The sequence below is a fragment of the Biomphalaria glabrata genome, chromosome 5 (assembly GCF_947242115.1).
Source record: "Biomphalaria glabrata chromosome 5, xgBioGlab47.1, whole genome shotgun sequence".
In the NCBI taxonomy this organism is placed as follows: Eukaryota; Metazoa; Mollusca; class Gastropoda; family Planorbidae; genus Biomphalaria; species Biomphalaria glabrata.
In genome coordinates this window covers 16,622,878-16,639,627 of record NC_074715.1, presented here as the reverse complement: position 1 = coordinate 16,639,627, position 16,750 = coordinate 16,622,878, and the positions used below count along the sequence as shown (strand labels likewise).

Here is a 16,750-nt window from a genome sequence, read left to right as displayed (position 1 = left end):
GTACGTATAGCTGGAGATACAATACAGTCATTAAATAAACCAATGTTAATGTAAACAAATAATTGCATCAATTTTTAGTCTATCATCGTTTCATTTTTTTTTCTTTTTTTTTTTATTTTAAAGTAATATTTTAAAAAACTTTTTTGAAATAAAAGTGTGCCTCTTAATAAACACACATAAACAAGCCAAAATGTTTATTAAAGAAAATGATGTGAAACACAAACACACATTTACCTTTAGTACGTGAAAAATATGTCTTAACACAAACACTCATGCAAAACATAGATATGAATAATTCTTTTAAAAGAAATAATACAATAAACGTACATAATGTATTTCGCGCCAAAACGTCCCGTCGCCAAAACGGCTAGCGCCAAAACGACATTCGCGCCAAAACGGCGTGGCCAAAACGGCGGCGCCAAAACGTCCTGCTTCGTTCACCAGGATTCGAACCCGGCACCCCCGGATCCAATCAATATTAATGTTTACTAGTCGACCGGTGGCGTAGCATACGGCGCTATTTTGCAGGGCCGGCATTAGGCCACTGCAACCTATGCAACCTCAGTGGACCCAGCACTTTCATAGGACCCGCGCTAATTCTAGGTGTATAAATTATTAAATGAAACCATTTTATAACTTATAACAGATATCCCGCGGCCTCCTGATTTATGAGGAGCGAGATCCTGGAAATCTCCTGAAATTGCAAAATATTCGAAAAGTCCTGGAAATATCCGGAAATAATTAAAATCATTGGAAAATTCATACAAATCTCCTGAAATATATAGACAAAAATTGTCATTTTGAGGTGTCATTCAATATGGAAATGCCAATCCTAAGCGCGATAAAGAAAAGACATTACGCAATACCCGTAATTGTGTAATCTAGTGAAGCTTCTCGCTCCTCAAACTAATGAAGAATTACTTGAGGTCAACAATTCTCGTAGATAGATTGAAACATTTGGTAATTCTTGCTATTGAGCGTTTTCTATGAAGGAAATAAATTTTTTACGATATACTGTATAACTTCGCTACACGCAAGGCTCGTAAAATAATTATGTACGTAGTAAAGAATGAATGAAATGCAAAGACGAATGTATTTTCTAATACAAACTCTTAATTTTCACTTATAATCCGTATCCCTAAACAAACTTGGCCTCGCTAAATACGTTTCGCATAGGGCCCCACAATGTTTAAGTTCGGCTCTGCTATTTAGTGACGGGAGAATACAGAGTAGTTTATTTGTTCTCTTTCCATGACTTCTTGGTCACAATTGTTAAGCCCAGCCCTGCTATTTGGTGACGGGTGACTACTACTTGTTCTCTCCCCCCTCCCTCTCTTTTGTTTTCGCCTCTAAAATATCGTGGGGTAACTCAACTCCGCAGAAATAAGAGAGTTATCTTTCCTTTACATCTTGGTGTCCAAACTGTTGAGCCATGAAGAGAATTATATATATATATAGATTCTTTTTTTTTTAACACATTTTTTAGCGCACGACTGGGTCTTTAGCACGTGACTGCGTGTAACGCACGTGTAACGTGCGACATTATGATTAAATTTTTAACAACTGACACATGACTGTGTGTTTAGGACATGACTAAATGTTTAGCATATGACGGTGTGTTTAGCATATGACTGTGTGTTTAGCACATGACTGTGTGTTTAGCACATGACTAAATGTTTAGAACATAATTAAGTCTTTGTTTTCCTTCCATCTAACAGGACTCAGGAGAGTGCGTCTCTGCAGGAAGAGACCCTCAAGGAGTATGTGGTGGAAAACAATACGTAGAGCACTCCGAGAAGGTCTTCATTCAGGCTGACGGAGTGTGCGGAAGTGGAGGTGGAGGCGGTGGTAGCGGCAATGGAGGAGGAAGAGGCAATGGAGGAGGCAGCAGCGGAGGCAATGGAAACTCAGGGGGAGGTAATAACGGCAACCAAGGGAACTCTGGTTCGGGAAACAACTGGGGCGGCAACACTGGAGGATATAGTAATGGAAACATGGGAGGTGGAAACGGAGGAGGGGGAATGAATGGCGGTAACAGAAACGGTGGATCCGGCAGCGGAAACATGGGAGGTGGAAGTAACGGGGGAGGCAGCGGAGGCAGGGGCAACCCAGAGGGAGGTAATAACAACCAAGGGAACTCTGGTTCGGGGAATAACAGAAACGGTAACAGAGGAGGATATGGTAATGACAATGTGGGAGGGGGAATGAATGGCGGTAACAGAAACGGTGGATCCGGCAGCGGAAACATGGGAGGTGGAAATGTCGGTGGAAACAGGGGCAGCTCAGGGGAAGGTAATAGCGGCAACCAAGGGAACTCTGGTTCGGGGAATAACAGGGGAGGCAACACTGGAGGATACGGTAATGAAAATTTGGGAGGGGGAATTATTGGCGGTAACAGAAACGGTGGATCCGGAAATGGAAACATGGGAAGTGGAATGAATAGTGGATCCGGAAGTGGAAATATGGGTGGTGGAATGAATAGTGGATCCGGGAGTGGAAATATGGGTGGTGGAATGAACGGTGGCAATAGAAACGGTGGATCCGGAAACGGAAACATGGGAAGCGGATTGAATAGTGGATCTGGAAGTGGATATATGGGAGGTGGAAATAACGGTGGATCAGGAAGTGGAAATGTAGGAGGTGACGGAATGAACGGTGGCAATAGAAACGGTGGATCCGGAAACGGAAACATGGGAAGTGGAATGAATAGTGGATCCGGGAGTGGAAATATGGGTGGTGGAATGAACGGTGGCAATAGAAACGGTGGATCCGGAAATGGAAACATGGGAAGTGGAATGAATAGTGGATCCGGGAGTGGAAATATGGGTGGTGGAATGAACGGTGGCAATAGAAACGGTGGATCCGGAAACGGAAACATGGGAAGCGGATTGAATAGTGGATCTGGAAGTGGATATATGGGAGGTGGAAATAACGGTGGATCAGGAAGTGGAAATGTAGGAGGTGACGGAATGAACGGTGGCAATAGGAATAGTGGATCCGGAAATGGAAACATGGGAAGTGGATCGAATAGTGGATCCGGGAGTGGAAATATGGGTGGTGGAATGAACGGTGGCAATCGAAACGGTGGATCCGGAAACGGAAACATGGGAAGTGGATCGAATAGTGGATCTGGAAGTGGAAATATGGGTGGTGGAATGAACGGTGGCAATAGGAATGGTGGATCTGAAAATGAAAATATAGGAGGAGGAACCAATGGTGGATTTGGCAGCGGAAACGTAGGAGGGGGAAACAACGGTGGTGGATGCGGTGGTGCTGGCTCTCGTTCTGGTTCAGGTGGCAGTTGTGGTAGTGGAAGTCAAGGAGGCAGGGACAACTCAGGGGCAGGTAATAACGGCAACCAAAGGAACACTGGTTCAGGGAATAGCAGAGGTGGTAACACTGGAGGATATGGGAATGGAATCATAGGAGGGGGAAATAACGGAAACAACGGCGGCGATGATTACGACGAGGATAGCAACAATGGCAACAGCAGAAATGGAGGAGCCAGAGGAGGCAGCGGCGGATGTGGCGGCTCTGGATGCAGCCAAGGATCCGGCAGCAATCGAGGAGAGTCAGGGAATAACCAAGTGGGATCAGGTGGAAACCAAGGCAGTTTCGGGGGTAATCAAGGGGGAAGAAATAATCAGTCTGGTGGCTCCGGAAACAGGAATCAAGGCGGCGGCAGAAGCGGTGGAAGCAATAGAGGCGGTGACCCACGATGCTTCAGCAGCAGACAGAGCGGACTGTCTGAAGACGGCTTCTTCATAGCCCACGAAGAGTATTGTAACGCCTTCTTCACGTGCAGCCCGACGGAAGTTCTAGGCCCATGCACTTTCTGCCCAGAGACCATGTATTTCAATGAGGTACGTTTAGGAACTTTCTAAAATCTTTAGTATTAATACTGTAAACATGAAACATAGTCAAGTAAAGTTTCCAATGCAGACCTTTTCATCTATAAGACAAACGATGTTAAGGTCATCTCTTTCTTTGGCCAACGGCTAACAAGCAGGGTGTCATGTGGCCAGCACTACGACCAACCGCCTTTACTTTCCCCAACCTAAATCAGGTACCCATTTAAGTTGGGTGTACTCAGGGGCGCCCTAAAAAAAATCCCCAAATTTAAAATTCTAGTCTTCACCGCGATTTGACCCCAGCGCTTAACTATTCAGCCATCGTCCCTACTGTAAACAGGGTGTATTGGCTTTGAAGTATTGAACTCATTATCTCACTTGGCAAGAAAAGATTAAAAATAGTTTGTTTTGAAAGACAATACCTACAGCTTATAGAGCGATTGTTGTTTCTATTAATAACTAATGAATGATAGATTAAAAAATGGAACATTTTTTACCCCGCTGATTCCCCTTTCCCTCGAGAAAGAATCTTGGTTAAGCGAATGTATAGATCTATTGTATTATATATATATATATGAAAGAGCGGGGCCCACTGCGACCGCATAGGTTGCAGTGGGCTAAGACTATATATATTATAGCCAGGAAAACCAGTGACTTGGCAGAGTTTAGGTCATTGGTTAATAAGCATGACTAAATGCATGACGCGTAGAACGTAATCATCTTCTTTTTTGAAGTAACGTCTGTATCATATAAGATAAGATAAGAAGAAGATAAGATTACCTTTATATCAATACAATGATTTCCCTTTAGATCTAGACTTAGAAGACGATGCGCAAAATTGTACAGAACATAATTGACTTAACTCTTGAATCAAGGATGCCTTACATTTTTTAAATTTCCAAAAGCGATAGTCCTTTCAAAACCGATGTCAGATCTAGATCTAGACCACGTGTCTAGGCAAATTTACATTTATTTCCTTTTCAATTTGAGGAAATTAAAACGGTCAAACTGGAATGATCCTTGTATGGCCAAAAAGTTATTTATTCTTTTCTCTGCTATATTTGCGTTTTTCTGGATTTCTTATAGAAATCGCCGGATGGCATGTGTATACATATATACTTGTTACATACATACATATATATTTTTATATATACATATATATATACATATGATATATATATATATATATATATATATATATATATATATATATAAATTGTGATTTGAAAAGAGGTATTGTAAAAATGCAAATTACATATAAAAACTAATGGAGAAGAGATAAAACAATTATGGTTTCTTTCGTACTTGCAGGAGAGTGGCACCTGTTTTGTAGCAGGGGGAAACGTCAACGACTTGTGCAGAGGCAAAGAGTACGTGGCACATGATGAAAAGGTCTACAGGCAAGCTGATGGAACGTGTTCGTCTGGTGGCAGTGGCTACGGCGGAAGAGGTGGATCCGGAGGATCGGGTGGATCTGGCGGAAGAGGTGGATCTGAAGGATCAGGTGGATCTGGCGGAAGAGGTGGATCTGGAGGATCAGGTGGATCTGGCGGAAGAGGTGGATCTGAAGGATCTGGCGGAAGAGGTGGATCTGAAGGATCAGGTGGATCTGGCGGAAGAGGTGGATCTGAAGGATCAGGTGGATCTGGCGGAAGAGGTGGATCTGAAGGATCAGGTGGATCCGGAGGATCGGGTGGATCTGGCGGATCAGGTGGATCTGGCGGAAGAGGTGGATCTGGAGGATCGGGTGGAATGGGTGGATCCGAGGGCAACGGTTCTGGTGGCAATAACAACAACAACTCAGGCGGCCGAGGCGGAAGCAACGGTAACAGCAGCTCGGGCTCAAACTGCGGAGGTTTCGGAGTCGGATGCGGCACAGGGGGCGGTAACAAAGGGAACGGTAACCAAGGGAACGGTAACCAAGGAAACGGTAACCAAAGAAGTGGCAACCAAGGGGGGAGTGGTTCAGGAGGGTGTAGCCAGGCCAACAATCCTTTTCTAAACAGAAATCAAAGCTCTGGGGGCTGTGAAGGAAGCGGGGGCGGCTCCTGTGGGACCAGTAGGTGTGGTGGCTCTAACACTATGCAGGGTTAAAGTTTAATGTATTCACCTTTTTTTTTTTTTGTCCTGATCATCCAAATAGTCCATAATTTTGTATGCATTTTGTTAATAAAAATACTTGTTACAACTAATATACAACAAAACATTCGTGTCAGATCTTACATAGAAAGCCAATATTAGGCTACATATTATATCAGTAGCTAGCACATTATATATGCATACATAATAGCTATCTAGATATTTATATATTTATAGGCTATATTTAACCTCATAGACACCATATTTATCCCTAGATCTACATATATTTTTGACTGTCTGTCTTTATGTATCTATCCATTTATCTATCTATTTATCTATCTATCTATCTATCTCTATCTAACTATCTATCTATCTATCTATCTATCTATCTATCTATCTATCTATCTATCTATCTATCTATCTATCTATCTATCTATCTATCTATCTATCTATCTCTCTCTCTCTCTCTATATATATATATATATATATATATATAAAATATATATATATATATATTTATCTATCTATCTATCTATCTATCTATCTATCTATCTATCTATCTATCTGTCTATCTTTCTATCTATCTATCTGTCTATCTATCTTTCTATCTATCATTTAGTTGCTTACCATGGCCTATCGACATAAAACATTCCCTTTTTATGTTTTGGATCAGCAGCTCAGAAAATGCATTTCGTTAATAGAATGGATTATTACAAAATTGATTCCTGTTCTTAAAACATTCAAATGGTCCAATGATAAAACTAAAATATTTATGTTTACACTTCGTAGTAAACACACAAACACACACACACGCACACACACGTACACACACACACAAAACTAAACTAAAAAAAGTTTATTGCGGAAATTAAGACGAACTAGAATCAAGTAATAATTTCGGATTGATTTAGGTTGTCTTTTATTAAAAGATATGGTTAATTGCAGATTATTTAGAATAATTATAACAGTTTTGAAATTTGTAGAATTGTTCAGTGCAATTATAGAAAATGTCTTCAGAGTTCGAATTTTGAAAAAAAGAAGGGGAGAGAAGTCCGATGTTGTTTCCGTTGGTTTCCGAAACCTTCTCAATGCCAAACAGTAAGGAAGCTTCTGTTTACAATTCTCTTTTAATCACGAGTGCCGCCTATTTTGTACCACGTGACTTTTGGTAACCTAATTTCTTTCCTTCTTTGTTCTTAATCTTTGGCTTCAAAGTCTGCGCGCTATTTTGTTCATTAGTCGTGATCTAAATTACGTTTAAAATTCCAAGCTAAAAAATAAATTTCTCAATTTCCACCAAGATTTAAACATAGATCCCGAATCTCTTGCATAGCCCAAGCTTCCTGTTTTTTTTTGTTTTTTTTTTTTTGTATATTCTGTTCCGCTTACACATAACCCTAACCTTAACCCGGCATTGGTCACATCGTGAAGAGTTCAGTCGAGTTGGTTTTGTTAACAGTTTTCTAGCTTTCTCGCTTGTATCGCACCGCCAGGGGTTGTGCTTTTCCTTTTCTTTAGAGAACTTATCTAGTCTCTAGGTGTGAAGAGCTCATTCCTCTTACTGAATCTCGCGTCACTTCTCTACTATTATCTTATCATGAGCTAAAATGAATGTTTACTAAAAAAAAAAAATATTGAAAATAAAGTTGGCAGCGTTGTACTTCCACTTTCGACAAACATAATTAATATGCAAAGTTATTATAGGCTAAAGAACAAAAAACATTGTGCTGGTCACATTGATTTCAACTTGAACGCTAAAAGTCAGGAAGCTTGATAACATATAAAGAAGTTCAGAGAGACATGATACAAATGTTTAGAGCACAATTTATTGCAACAAGAAAAAGAAGTTCCGATTATTCGGAACATGTTACATTTTGTTTTTTCTGTTCAGGCGTTTTTTTTTGTCTCTTATTAGAAGCTCCTTTGATAGAAAATTATAGCCACTGAGACTTTAAAGTCCATTCCCCTTTATACACACTAAATATAACGTTGTGCCAGTGCTAAAGAAAAAAAATCATTAAAAAAAATAGATTCAGCAGAAGTACAAAAGGCGGAAGAACAAAAATAGAAACAGTGGAAATCAAAACCGAATAGCAAGCTATTTTTATATTGGATAACTTTTCACTTTACCACTTTCTTGCGGCCTATGGGTGCAGATGATGTAAAGACCATCTGGTTTTATGGCCGACGGTTAACGAAGGTATCATGTGGCCACACAGCTTCATGTACACTTTAGACTTGGGGGAGTCTTTAAAATCCCGAAGTTCCAAATCCCAATTCTTTACTGGATTGGATCTAGAGACGCCTCGGTTTAGAAGGCAAGTGCTATGCCCCCTTTGGCGCTTATGCAAAATATAATTTTGGGATTGGAGTTAGTAGAATCTTTCAATTCATTGGTCCAAGTTTTTGTGTTTAGGAATTATTTTTTTTTATGAAAATGAGACAATATTTTCCCACGGATTCTTCAATTAAATCACGAGTTGAAAATTTCGACATTATTCTACATATTAAAAATCATCAAAACAAAAAGCTACGCCATGAGAATACAATTTAAATTGTAATCTATGAAAGGATTAACCGAAACAAATAAAATCCGATTATTAAAACCAATGGTTCTATTTCTGTTAAGTAAGCCATTACACCATTCTCTTAATAACGCAAACATCTCAACTTTCAGTACACAGTCACTGACTAGTTTCGTAGGTCTGTACATGTTGGCAAAACTTATGTATTTAATCCTTGACCAGTTTTGTAGGTCTATTAAATGAGACAATACTTATGCATTTAATCCTTGACCAGTTTTGTAGGTCTATTAAATGAGACAATACTTATGTATTAAATCCTTGACCAGTTTAGTTGTATGTTAGATGGAAGTCTACTTCTTGTTGTTCACTATATCCTGTTCTATCGGCTCTATTTAAACGTGTCAACTTTCTTACATTTCTCTTCTTTAGTTTTGCCAACTATTGCGCTATGAAAAGTCATTTTGATAATTCCCGTAAATTTTCGAAGAGATTGTGTCCAATAAAAATCCGCCCTGTGGGTTCCATGGAAAAGTCACCAAGGAACTGACCCAGGTCCTTCGGCAATATAGTAATAGAAATGGGGAGTTAAAAAAAGAGTACAAACTAGAAGAATCAATTTAAAGTTGGTCTTTGTTGTTGTTTAAATACAAGAGAGTTACATAATCTTCCCGTTTAAGGAGACTTAAAAAGTATAAAAGAGAATTCAACAAAAGTATTTATGGTCTCAATCACTAACACACGAGTGAACTGATCAATAGATAAACTTAGAACTGAACTTAAGAAAAACTTGACTTTTTTTCAAAAACCCGCTCTTGTTGTAATAGACATTGCGAGAACATGTTAGACTCTATGAACTTAATATCTACTTGCGTTCTTTTTTTTTAAAGTTAGGTTTAAAATGAGGATTATAAAATATTTTAATTAGACAGAAACTTCTGAGAACACTTTTTAGAATAAAGGGTCCTTTTAGCTTACCCAGTATATTGCACTAAACTAGAATCTTTATATTGCCTCCAGCAATTGTTTTTGAGCTGTTCCAACATTCAAACATAATCTAATCACAGAGCCAATTTAAAAAAATAAATATCATGACCTGGGGTGGGTGGGTGGGGGGGGGGTGTTACGACGTGTTGTTGAGAGGTAAAAACAACAACACCTGATCAATAAACTATTAACTTTCTAAGTACCGTTCCGTTGTCAGCAAAAAAGTTAACAAGTTAGTGACTAATTTAAGTATTTCATACCAACATATCTTATAAATCACAGTATTTCATACCAACTTATCTTATAAATCACAGTATTTCATACCAACTTATCTTATAGATCACAGTATTTCGTACCAACTTATCTTATAAATCACAGTATTTCGTACCAACTTATCTTATAAATCAGTATTTCGTACCAACTTAACTTATAAATCACAGTATTTCGTACCAACTTATCTTATCACAGTATTTCATACCAACTTATCTTATAAATCACAGTATTTCATACCAACTTATCTTATAAATCACAGTATTTCGTAATAAAAATGAAATTAAACAAAATGATGTCCTAAGCGTGCTACGTGTTAAATTAATCATTCATTTGAATTTAAACTCTATCACGTCATTGGTTAACCAGGGCTGATTCAGGCTACCCTTTCCAAGTCACTGACATATCTACTCACATACACAAAATATATTTTGAGTTTGAACGCAGGTTTTGGGGAAAAGATTTTCAAATTTCCTGTGAGTGAAACTTTTGACTTTTTTAAAAAAAGGAGGGAGGGAGTTGAATACTGCTACAAACAGAATATTCTAGAATGATTTAGACATTCAGTAACTTATCACAGGTAAATGTTTTACTAAAAATGTGTCTAAAACATAAGTTACAAACAAAATTCCGTTATTCATACTAACTCGGAAAGCTCATTTCATATTCAAATGTCAGGACATCAGGTATGCTATTCTGTTTTTCCCAGCACTACTCGAATCTAGAGTTGCCTGCGCTTTCTGGAGTAACTACATAATTGGCACATTCTATGTTTTTATTGTTTATTCACTCTCTAAATCCATCTTTGTAACATAGAAGACAAGATGGACATATACAGTTCACTCCTATTTAATTATGTATTGAGTCAAAATGTAGTCAGAGTTGATGGTTAGGTCTAAAGGGTGTTCTCTCTACTGTAGTACAATTGAACAAAAATGTAGTCAGAGTTGATGGTTAGGTCTAAAGGGTCTTCTCTCTACTGTATTACTATTGAACAAAAATGCTAGTAGAAAACGAGAGCTTCGGTCTTTATAATAATAAAAAGGATTTTTACCCTCTTCTTTGTGGGAAAGTTTCAAGGATGTGTAGGTCTACATCTTTGTGAGATCGGGGACGTTACTTCTGGTTAACTCAGGGACGTTACTTTTGGTAGACTCCGGAAAGTATCATTTGGGAGAACTCGTGAAGGTTATATCACAATCATTTGACATGTTTCGGACATTCCTACGGAACTGAAGATTATTACTTCCTAGTCCGAACCTTACCCATGACTGAGGCTCAAACTTGGGACAGTCTAAAGCCCATACCACATGACCAGGCAGCCATCCATCTGTGTGAACACAGTGTCGACACAAGTGGGCTGAGGACAAATTCTAGTCCTCGATTGAAACATTCCCAACCTGCAGCAGCATTCAAACCAACGATTCACTTTGTCCCATTGATGATATACACATTTAGTTATTAGTTAATAGATGGGTCAGTAAAAGAGGTCATGAATATATTATGTCAAGTAGTTGGTCTTCACCTGTCCTTTAGTCTTTCGAACCATTGGAGCGATCTGTTGATAGTCTTTCTCCATTGGTCTACAGTTTTCTATACATTAGCTTCTGAAATCTCAGATTGTCTTTTTTTTTATAGATTATATCATTATTGTATCCTTATTCTTGTCGCTCAAACACGCAGTTATACATCAGGTCTTTCAGCACAAACTTTATTGTCTTAGAATTCTAGTTTTTCTAATGCCTCATTCTAATCAATACTGAAACTTGGAAATCGCTGCAAATACAAAGTAAAAAAAAAATTGCGAGACTTCCTGAGGCTAAAGAGTTTGTAACTTGATAATCTTGCTCAATAAACTTTTCTTTTTGTTTACAGTGAAAGTTCGTTTAAAAAGAACATGGTTTTTAATCTGTAACATGCACCTATTTAGATTTCTAGAATAACTTCTATCATGACTTAATCAATTTGATTCCAAGTGGAGCGTAGGGCCGCAAAGGAACTTTGCCATAGGACTTTGTAGAGGGCAATTCCTTTCAGGTGGGTCCATGTCCATCCTGCCATCTTTGTTTCTTGATCTACCAGTCTCCTTCATGTTTGTTTTGGTCTCCAGGAATTTCTCTTCCACTGTGGGTTTCAGTCCAGAGCCATGTTTTGCAATGTTTTTCCCCTTGTTCACAATGCATGGCCAGTCCAGCCCCATTTGCGTCTTTTGATTTCTTGCTCTATTGGTGTTTAACTCATTTGGGTTACCAAGAACACAATAGATGTGATTATCTTCTTGCTCAAACTAAATGGCTATACGACTGATTTACAATCCAGTTATATCAGTCAACCATTTTTTTTCACCCTTCATTGTTGTAATGTACGAAATTTACAAATTTTCTTTTTTGAACAAAAAATCTCGGTTATTGTCCCTTCTGAAAACAGTAAAACACAAACCAAGCAGGCAACAAACAAAAACCAGTAATATTATATAGTCATTAATATAGATCTAGACATTTACAAGTATCTTCTTGCATTATGTTTTTTAGACTCTGTCAACTTGTACTTTCTCTGACCAGATAGAGCAAATAGAGCTCAAAATTTTCGTATAATGTCACGATAGCCTCCCGTATATTATGAATCCAGATCTTCGTGTAACTGGCTGCATAATAGACTAAACTCGAGTGTCGTGATACCGTTCAATACATGATTGATCTAGATGTTAATGGTAATTTCTGATTGTAGAATCGGTTGTTGTGATTATATTAACATAATGATTGTCGTCTTTTTTGTTTTCACTTCTATTTGAATGGAACTAGCCTACATAATGTTAACAGTGACAGACTACCTCCATTATTTCAAATACATGTATTGATGTATGTCTTGTACGTGAATGGAACTAGCCTACATAATGTTAACAGTGACAGACTACCTCCATTATTTCAAATACATGTATTGATGTATGTCTTGTACGTGGGATTGAGAAGACAACTGATATTTAGGCATCATTTTTCAAACATCAATTTACCTATAATATTAAAAGGAGAATATAAAATTGGTGTCATAGGCCAGTCTTTATATTTCTAAGAGTATTACATTTGTGTTTAAATGTTTATTCTTGCTGATAAGTAAGACATTTATAGCTAAGTTCGTCTGGTACGCCAAATCGACTCATTAGCCTAATGATTATACAGCCAGCGCTCGCCAAAGTTCTGACTTGGAAGGTTTACTCTCTGATAAGATGCTGTAAACAATCATGGATCATTTATTCAGATCTAATTTATTCATGTTGGTTTTCTACTAGTACAAATTATGCAATCCTTGATTCTTAAATATTTATCACCTGACATTAACTCAAGACTGTGTAAAATGTCAGCACGAGAAACGTTAAATTGCTTTCCCCTTACACACATAATGATTACTTTGGACTAGACGTTAACCTTCTTATAGATGATCTTCTTCTTAGAAGAATGTTTTTAAAAGATCTACTTTTTCTTTCTCTCCTCAGGTAGGGGCAATCAAGGTGGTTCTGGTGGAGGATACGGAGGAGGATCCGGCGGCGGCGGTAGCGGCGGCAACAGAGGCGGATCAAGTGGCAATCAAGGAGGCTCTGGTGGCGGCAATGGTGGCGGTGGAATGCAAGGCGGAGGATCCGGCGGAAGAGGTGGTTCCGGAGGAGGTAGCGGTGGCGGCGGCGGCATGCAAGGAGGAGGTTCCGGTGGTAGAGGTGGATCTGGAGGAGGTGGCAGAGGAGGATCTGGCGGAGGAGGATCAGGCGGAGGAGGCGGCAGAGGAGGATCTGGCGGAGGAGGATCAGGTGGAGGAGGATCAGGTGGAGGAGGCGGCAGAGGAGGATCTGGCGGAGGAGGATCAGGTGGAGGAGGCGGCAGAGGAGGATCTGGCGGAGGAGGATCAGGTGGAGGAGGCGGCAGAGGAGGCGGTGACCCACGATGCACCAATAGTAGACTAGCTGGTCAGTCTGAAGACGGTTTCTTTATTCCCCATGATGACTACTGTAACGCTTTCTTCACTTGCAGTCCAACAGAGGTCGTCGGGCCATGCACTTTCTGCCCAGAGACTATGTACTTTAACGAGGTAAGTTCATACTGACCGTATAATGTGTCAAATAATTAAGTGTTTTATCCACAATTCCATGCAACATACCACGTCATGTGTCTTATTACAAAGCTTATATCATCCCAGTCGGTCTGGTCCATTTTTTGTACACGTTATTTCTACTACACCCATTCTATTGGGAAATAAATGCTTCTTACTGAGATGTGTGGCTGTATATGTGGAGTTATTCCCCTCCTTACGCCTTGTACACGTTTTTTCTTCCACCTTTCATTCTCGGACCAAACTGAAGTTTTACATATTTATTCATAGTCGATGACAATACAGGAAATCGATCAAAAAATTAACGATTTCGTTAATCAGTTAGTGGAAATTAATTAATGTGTTTGTATAGAAAAAAGAGAGAGAGAGAGAGAGAGTATTGAGATATTTGGCAGGGATGTTTGTGGTTGTTCCCCTTATATAAGCTTTGTTTTTTTTTTTATGATTTTTAAAAAAATATTTTGCTTGTTTATAGTAAACCACTAATAAAACGTATGACATCCAACCTGATATTTAGAAATACTGGGCACAACGTAGTTCAAGGCAGCCGGAGTGTAGAACCAACATCAAAGGCTGACATTACTTTAAATATATCGAGCCTTTGTCTTCCTTCTGATCTCTTCTGAAATGACTGTCCAACTGGTATGAACACATGATTGCTATTCATTTCTCTTTGTACATTACAGGACACAGGAGATTGTGTGTCGGCTGGTGCGAACCCGGAAACATTTTGCAACGGCAAAGAGTATGTTGCCCACGAGGAGAAAGTGTACAGGCAAGCTGATGGCATCTGCTCGTCGGGAGGAGGAGGGGGTGGTGGCGGAGGAGGAGGAGGATCTGGTGGACGAAGGCCTGGTGGTTCTGGTGGTTCAGGCGGTGGAAGACCCGGTGGAAGTGGAGGAGGAAGTGGAGGTGGAGGCGGATACGGAGGAGGAAGTGGAGGAGGAAGTGGAGGCGGAGGCTGTGGAGGTGGAGGCGGCTGTGGAGGTGGCTGTGGGGGAGGGTGCGGCAAATAAAAAGCCACACTGACTCAGAATTATGTTAAGTATTCATTGTGCACAAGAATTGATTGTGTACTGCTCAGTTCAATAAAGAAATGACTTCAGATAAACCTTTCAATACAGTGTCTCTTCTTCTTTAACAACAACAAATAATCCTGTCTTTGTCATGTACATTGTTCTAATGCAAGTTTCATAAATAATACAAAGTGTACCATCAGACAACTGGCAGTCAAACTTACAAAGTGTACCATCAGACAACTGACAGTCAAACTTACAAAGTGTACCATCAGACAACTGACAGTCAGACTTACAAAGTGTACCATCAGACAACTGACAGTCAAACTTACAAAGTGTACCATCAGACAACTGGCAGTCAAACTTACAAAGTGTACCATCAGACAACTGACAGTCAAACTTACAAAGTGTACCATCAGACAACTGACAGTCAAACTTACAAAGTGTACCATCAGACAACTGACAGTCAAACTTACAAAGTGTACCATCTGACAACTGACAGTCAAACTTACAAAGTGTACCATCAGACAACTGACAGTCAAACTTAGAGAAAAACGCTTTTTTTTAAAATACAGGAATTGATATAAACTGTGTATAAACACACACTCTGGGTCGAAGCCTAGACGGAGGGGTGAGGGTTTCAAATTGAAAAATGTGAACGAAGCAAAACAATCATCAAGTTAACCAGTTAGAGTTAGGAAGTGTTAGAGTAAGGGAGTGTTAGAGTTAGGGAGTGTTGGGTCTACTGAGCAAGTCTGCTACATCACGAGAAACTCTCTCGGTGGAAACTGATGAAGAGACTTCAATACATTGTATCCACTATAAATACGACATTGAATCTCGATCCTGGCGGTGCGAGAGTGTGACTAATTGGTCGTGATTTTATAACAACAATGACATTACTGTTTCACTATTACAGACAAAGAAATTAAAGTTCCCTTTTCAGGCCTTGCAGATGATGTAAAGGTCATCGGTCTCATTGGCCCTTATCTTATCTTAACCCTTGGTTAACGCAGGTGTCATGTGGCCAGCACAACGACCAATCGCCTTTACTTTCCCTAACTTTTTGTCAGGTATTCATTAGAGATGCGTGGATTCAAAGGCACCCTAAAGATGCCGAAATAAAAAAAAATCCCAGTCTTCACAAGAATTCGAATGACATTTGCTTTACCATTTAGCCACCGCACATTAATCACAGACATTTAAATTAAAATATGAAACAGTTTAATAACGTTTGCATGTAACAAAAGACAACGCGACTTTAAAAGTTCAATGAAGTAACAAACAAGAAGTGACAACCAAAATGTTAATTTATGTCTATTTATTTATGGAGATATCTACTGAACACAAATATATATTAAAGTCGTTTGCGGAAATTCCCGCTAAAGCCTTGTTCTTAAGATAAGACGTAAGCCATATTACATATTGAGATGATTATTTTTTTTTATTAGAACTGTCAAATCAGAGTTTTCACTGTTTGGCACATTAGCTAGTTTTTTTTTTCCCAAATTTATACATAAACTGTCAAATTTCCAGGAGTATGCAAGCTAACAGAAGGAAATGTAAAAATGACCGCTCAGACGTCTTCAAGGACTTGAATGATGCCTACTGAGTGAAATTACTTCACCAAATTCGTGTTATCATTCCTAGAGTGGAACTGAGTCACATCATCAGAAAATCGTTGGACGTAATCATCTTTTTGAAGTAACGTCTGTATTATATAAGATAAGGAGATTCCTCAAGAGACAACGTTAAAGGGAGACTACCATGAATTGAGTGTCCTTCTAATGAATTTGTTTCCCGACAGAGCAAACGAATGACAAGTAGCTCACGGTTTTATTACAATGATGTCTGTTAAACTCCGGTTAGAAATAAAACTGTATATATATATTCTTGCTTAAGCTTCATTGTCTATGCAAACTATCTG

General features: G+C 39.1%; 2 protein-coding genes across 2 annotated transcripts in view; one reads left to right on the top strand and one right to left on the bottom strand.

The window, feature by feature from the left end:
• LOC106064375 (uncharacterized PE-PGRS family protein PE_PGRS54-like) overlaps positions 1–14,926 on the top strand; it is a 30,219-nt gene extending 15,293 nt beyond the window's left edge. Inside the window, exons 6-9 of the mRNA XM_056028803.1 lie at positions 1,719–3,863; positions 5,163–5,940; positions 13,200–13,786; positions 14,494–14,926. Of these exons, the coding sequence (XP_055884778.1) occupies positions 1,719–3,863; positions 5,163–5,940; positions 13,200–13,786; positions 14,494–14,823 (3,840 nt within the window). The 3' untranslated portion in view covers positions 14,824–14,926. The remainder of the gene's footprint in view (positions 1–1,718; positions 3,864–5,162; positions 5,941–13,199; positions 13,787–14,493) is intronic.
• On the bottom strand, positions 14,923–16,025 carry LOC129926231 (cysteine-rich, acidic integral membrane protein-like). Its single transcript, XM_056028802.1, has 2 exons — positions 15,995–16,025; positions 14,923–15,380 (listed from the first exon to the last, which is right to left on the bottom strand). Exons 1-2 carry the CDS (start codon positions 16,023–16,025, stop codon positions 14,923–14,925), a joined length of 489 nt encoding a protein of 162 aa, XP_055884777.1.
• Between the last annotated feature and the right edge of the window lie 725 nt (positions 16,026–16,750).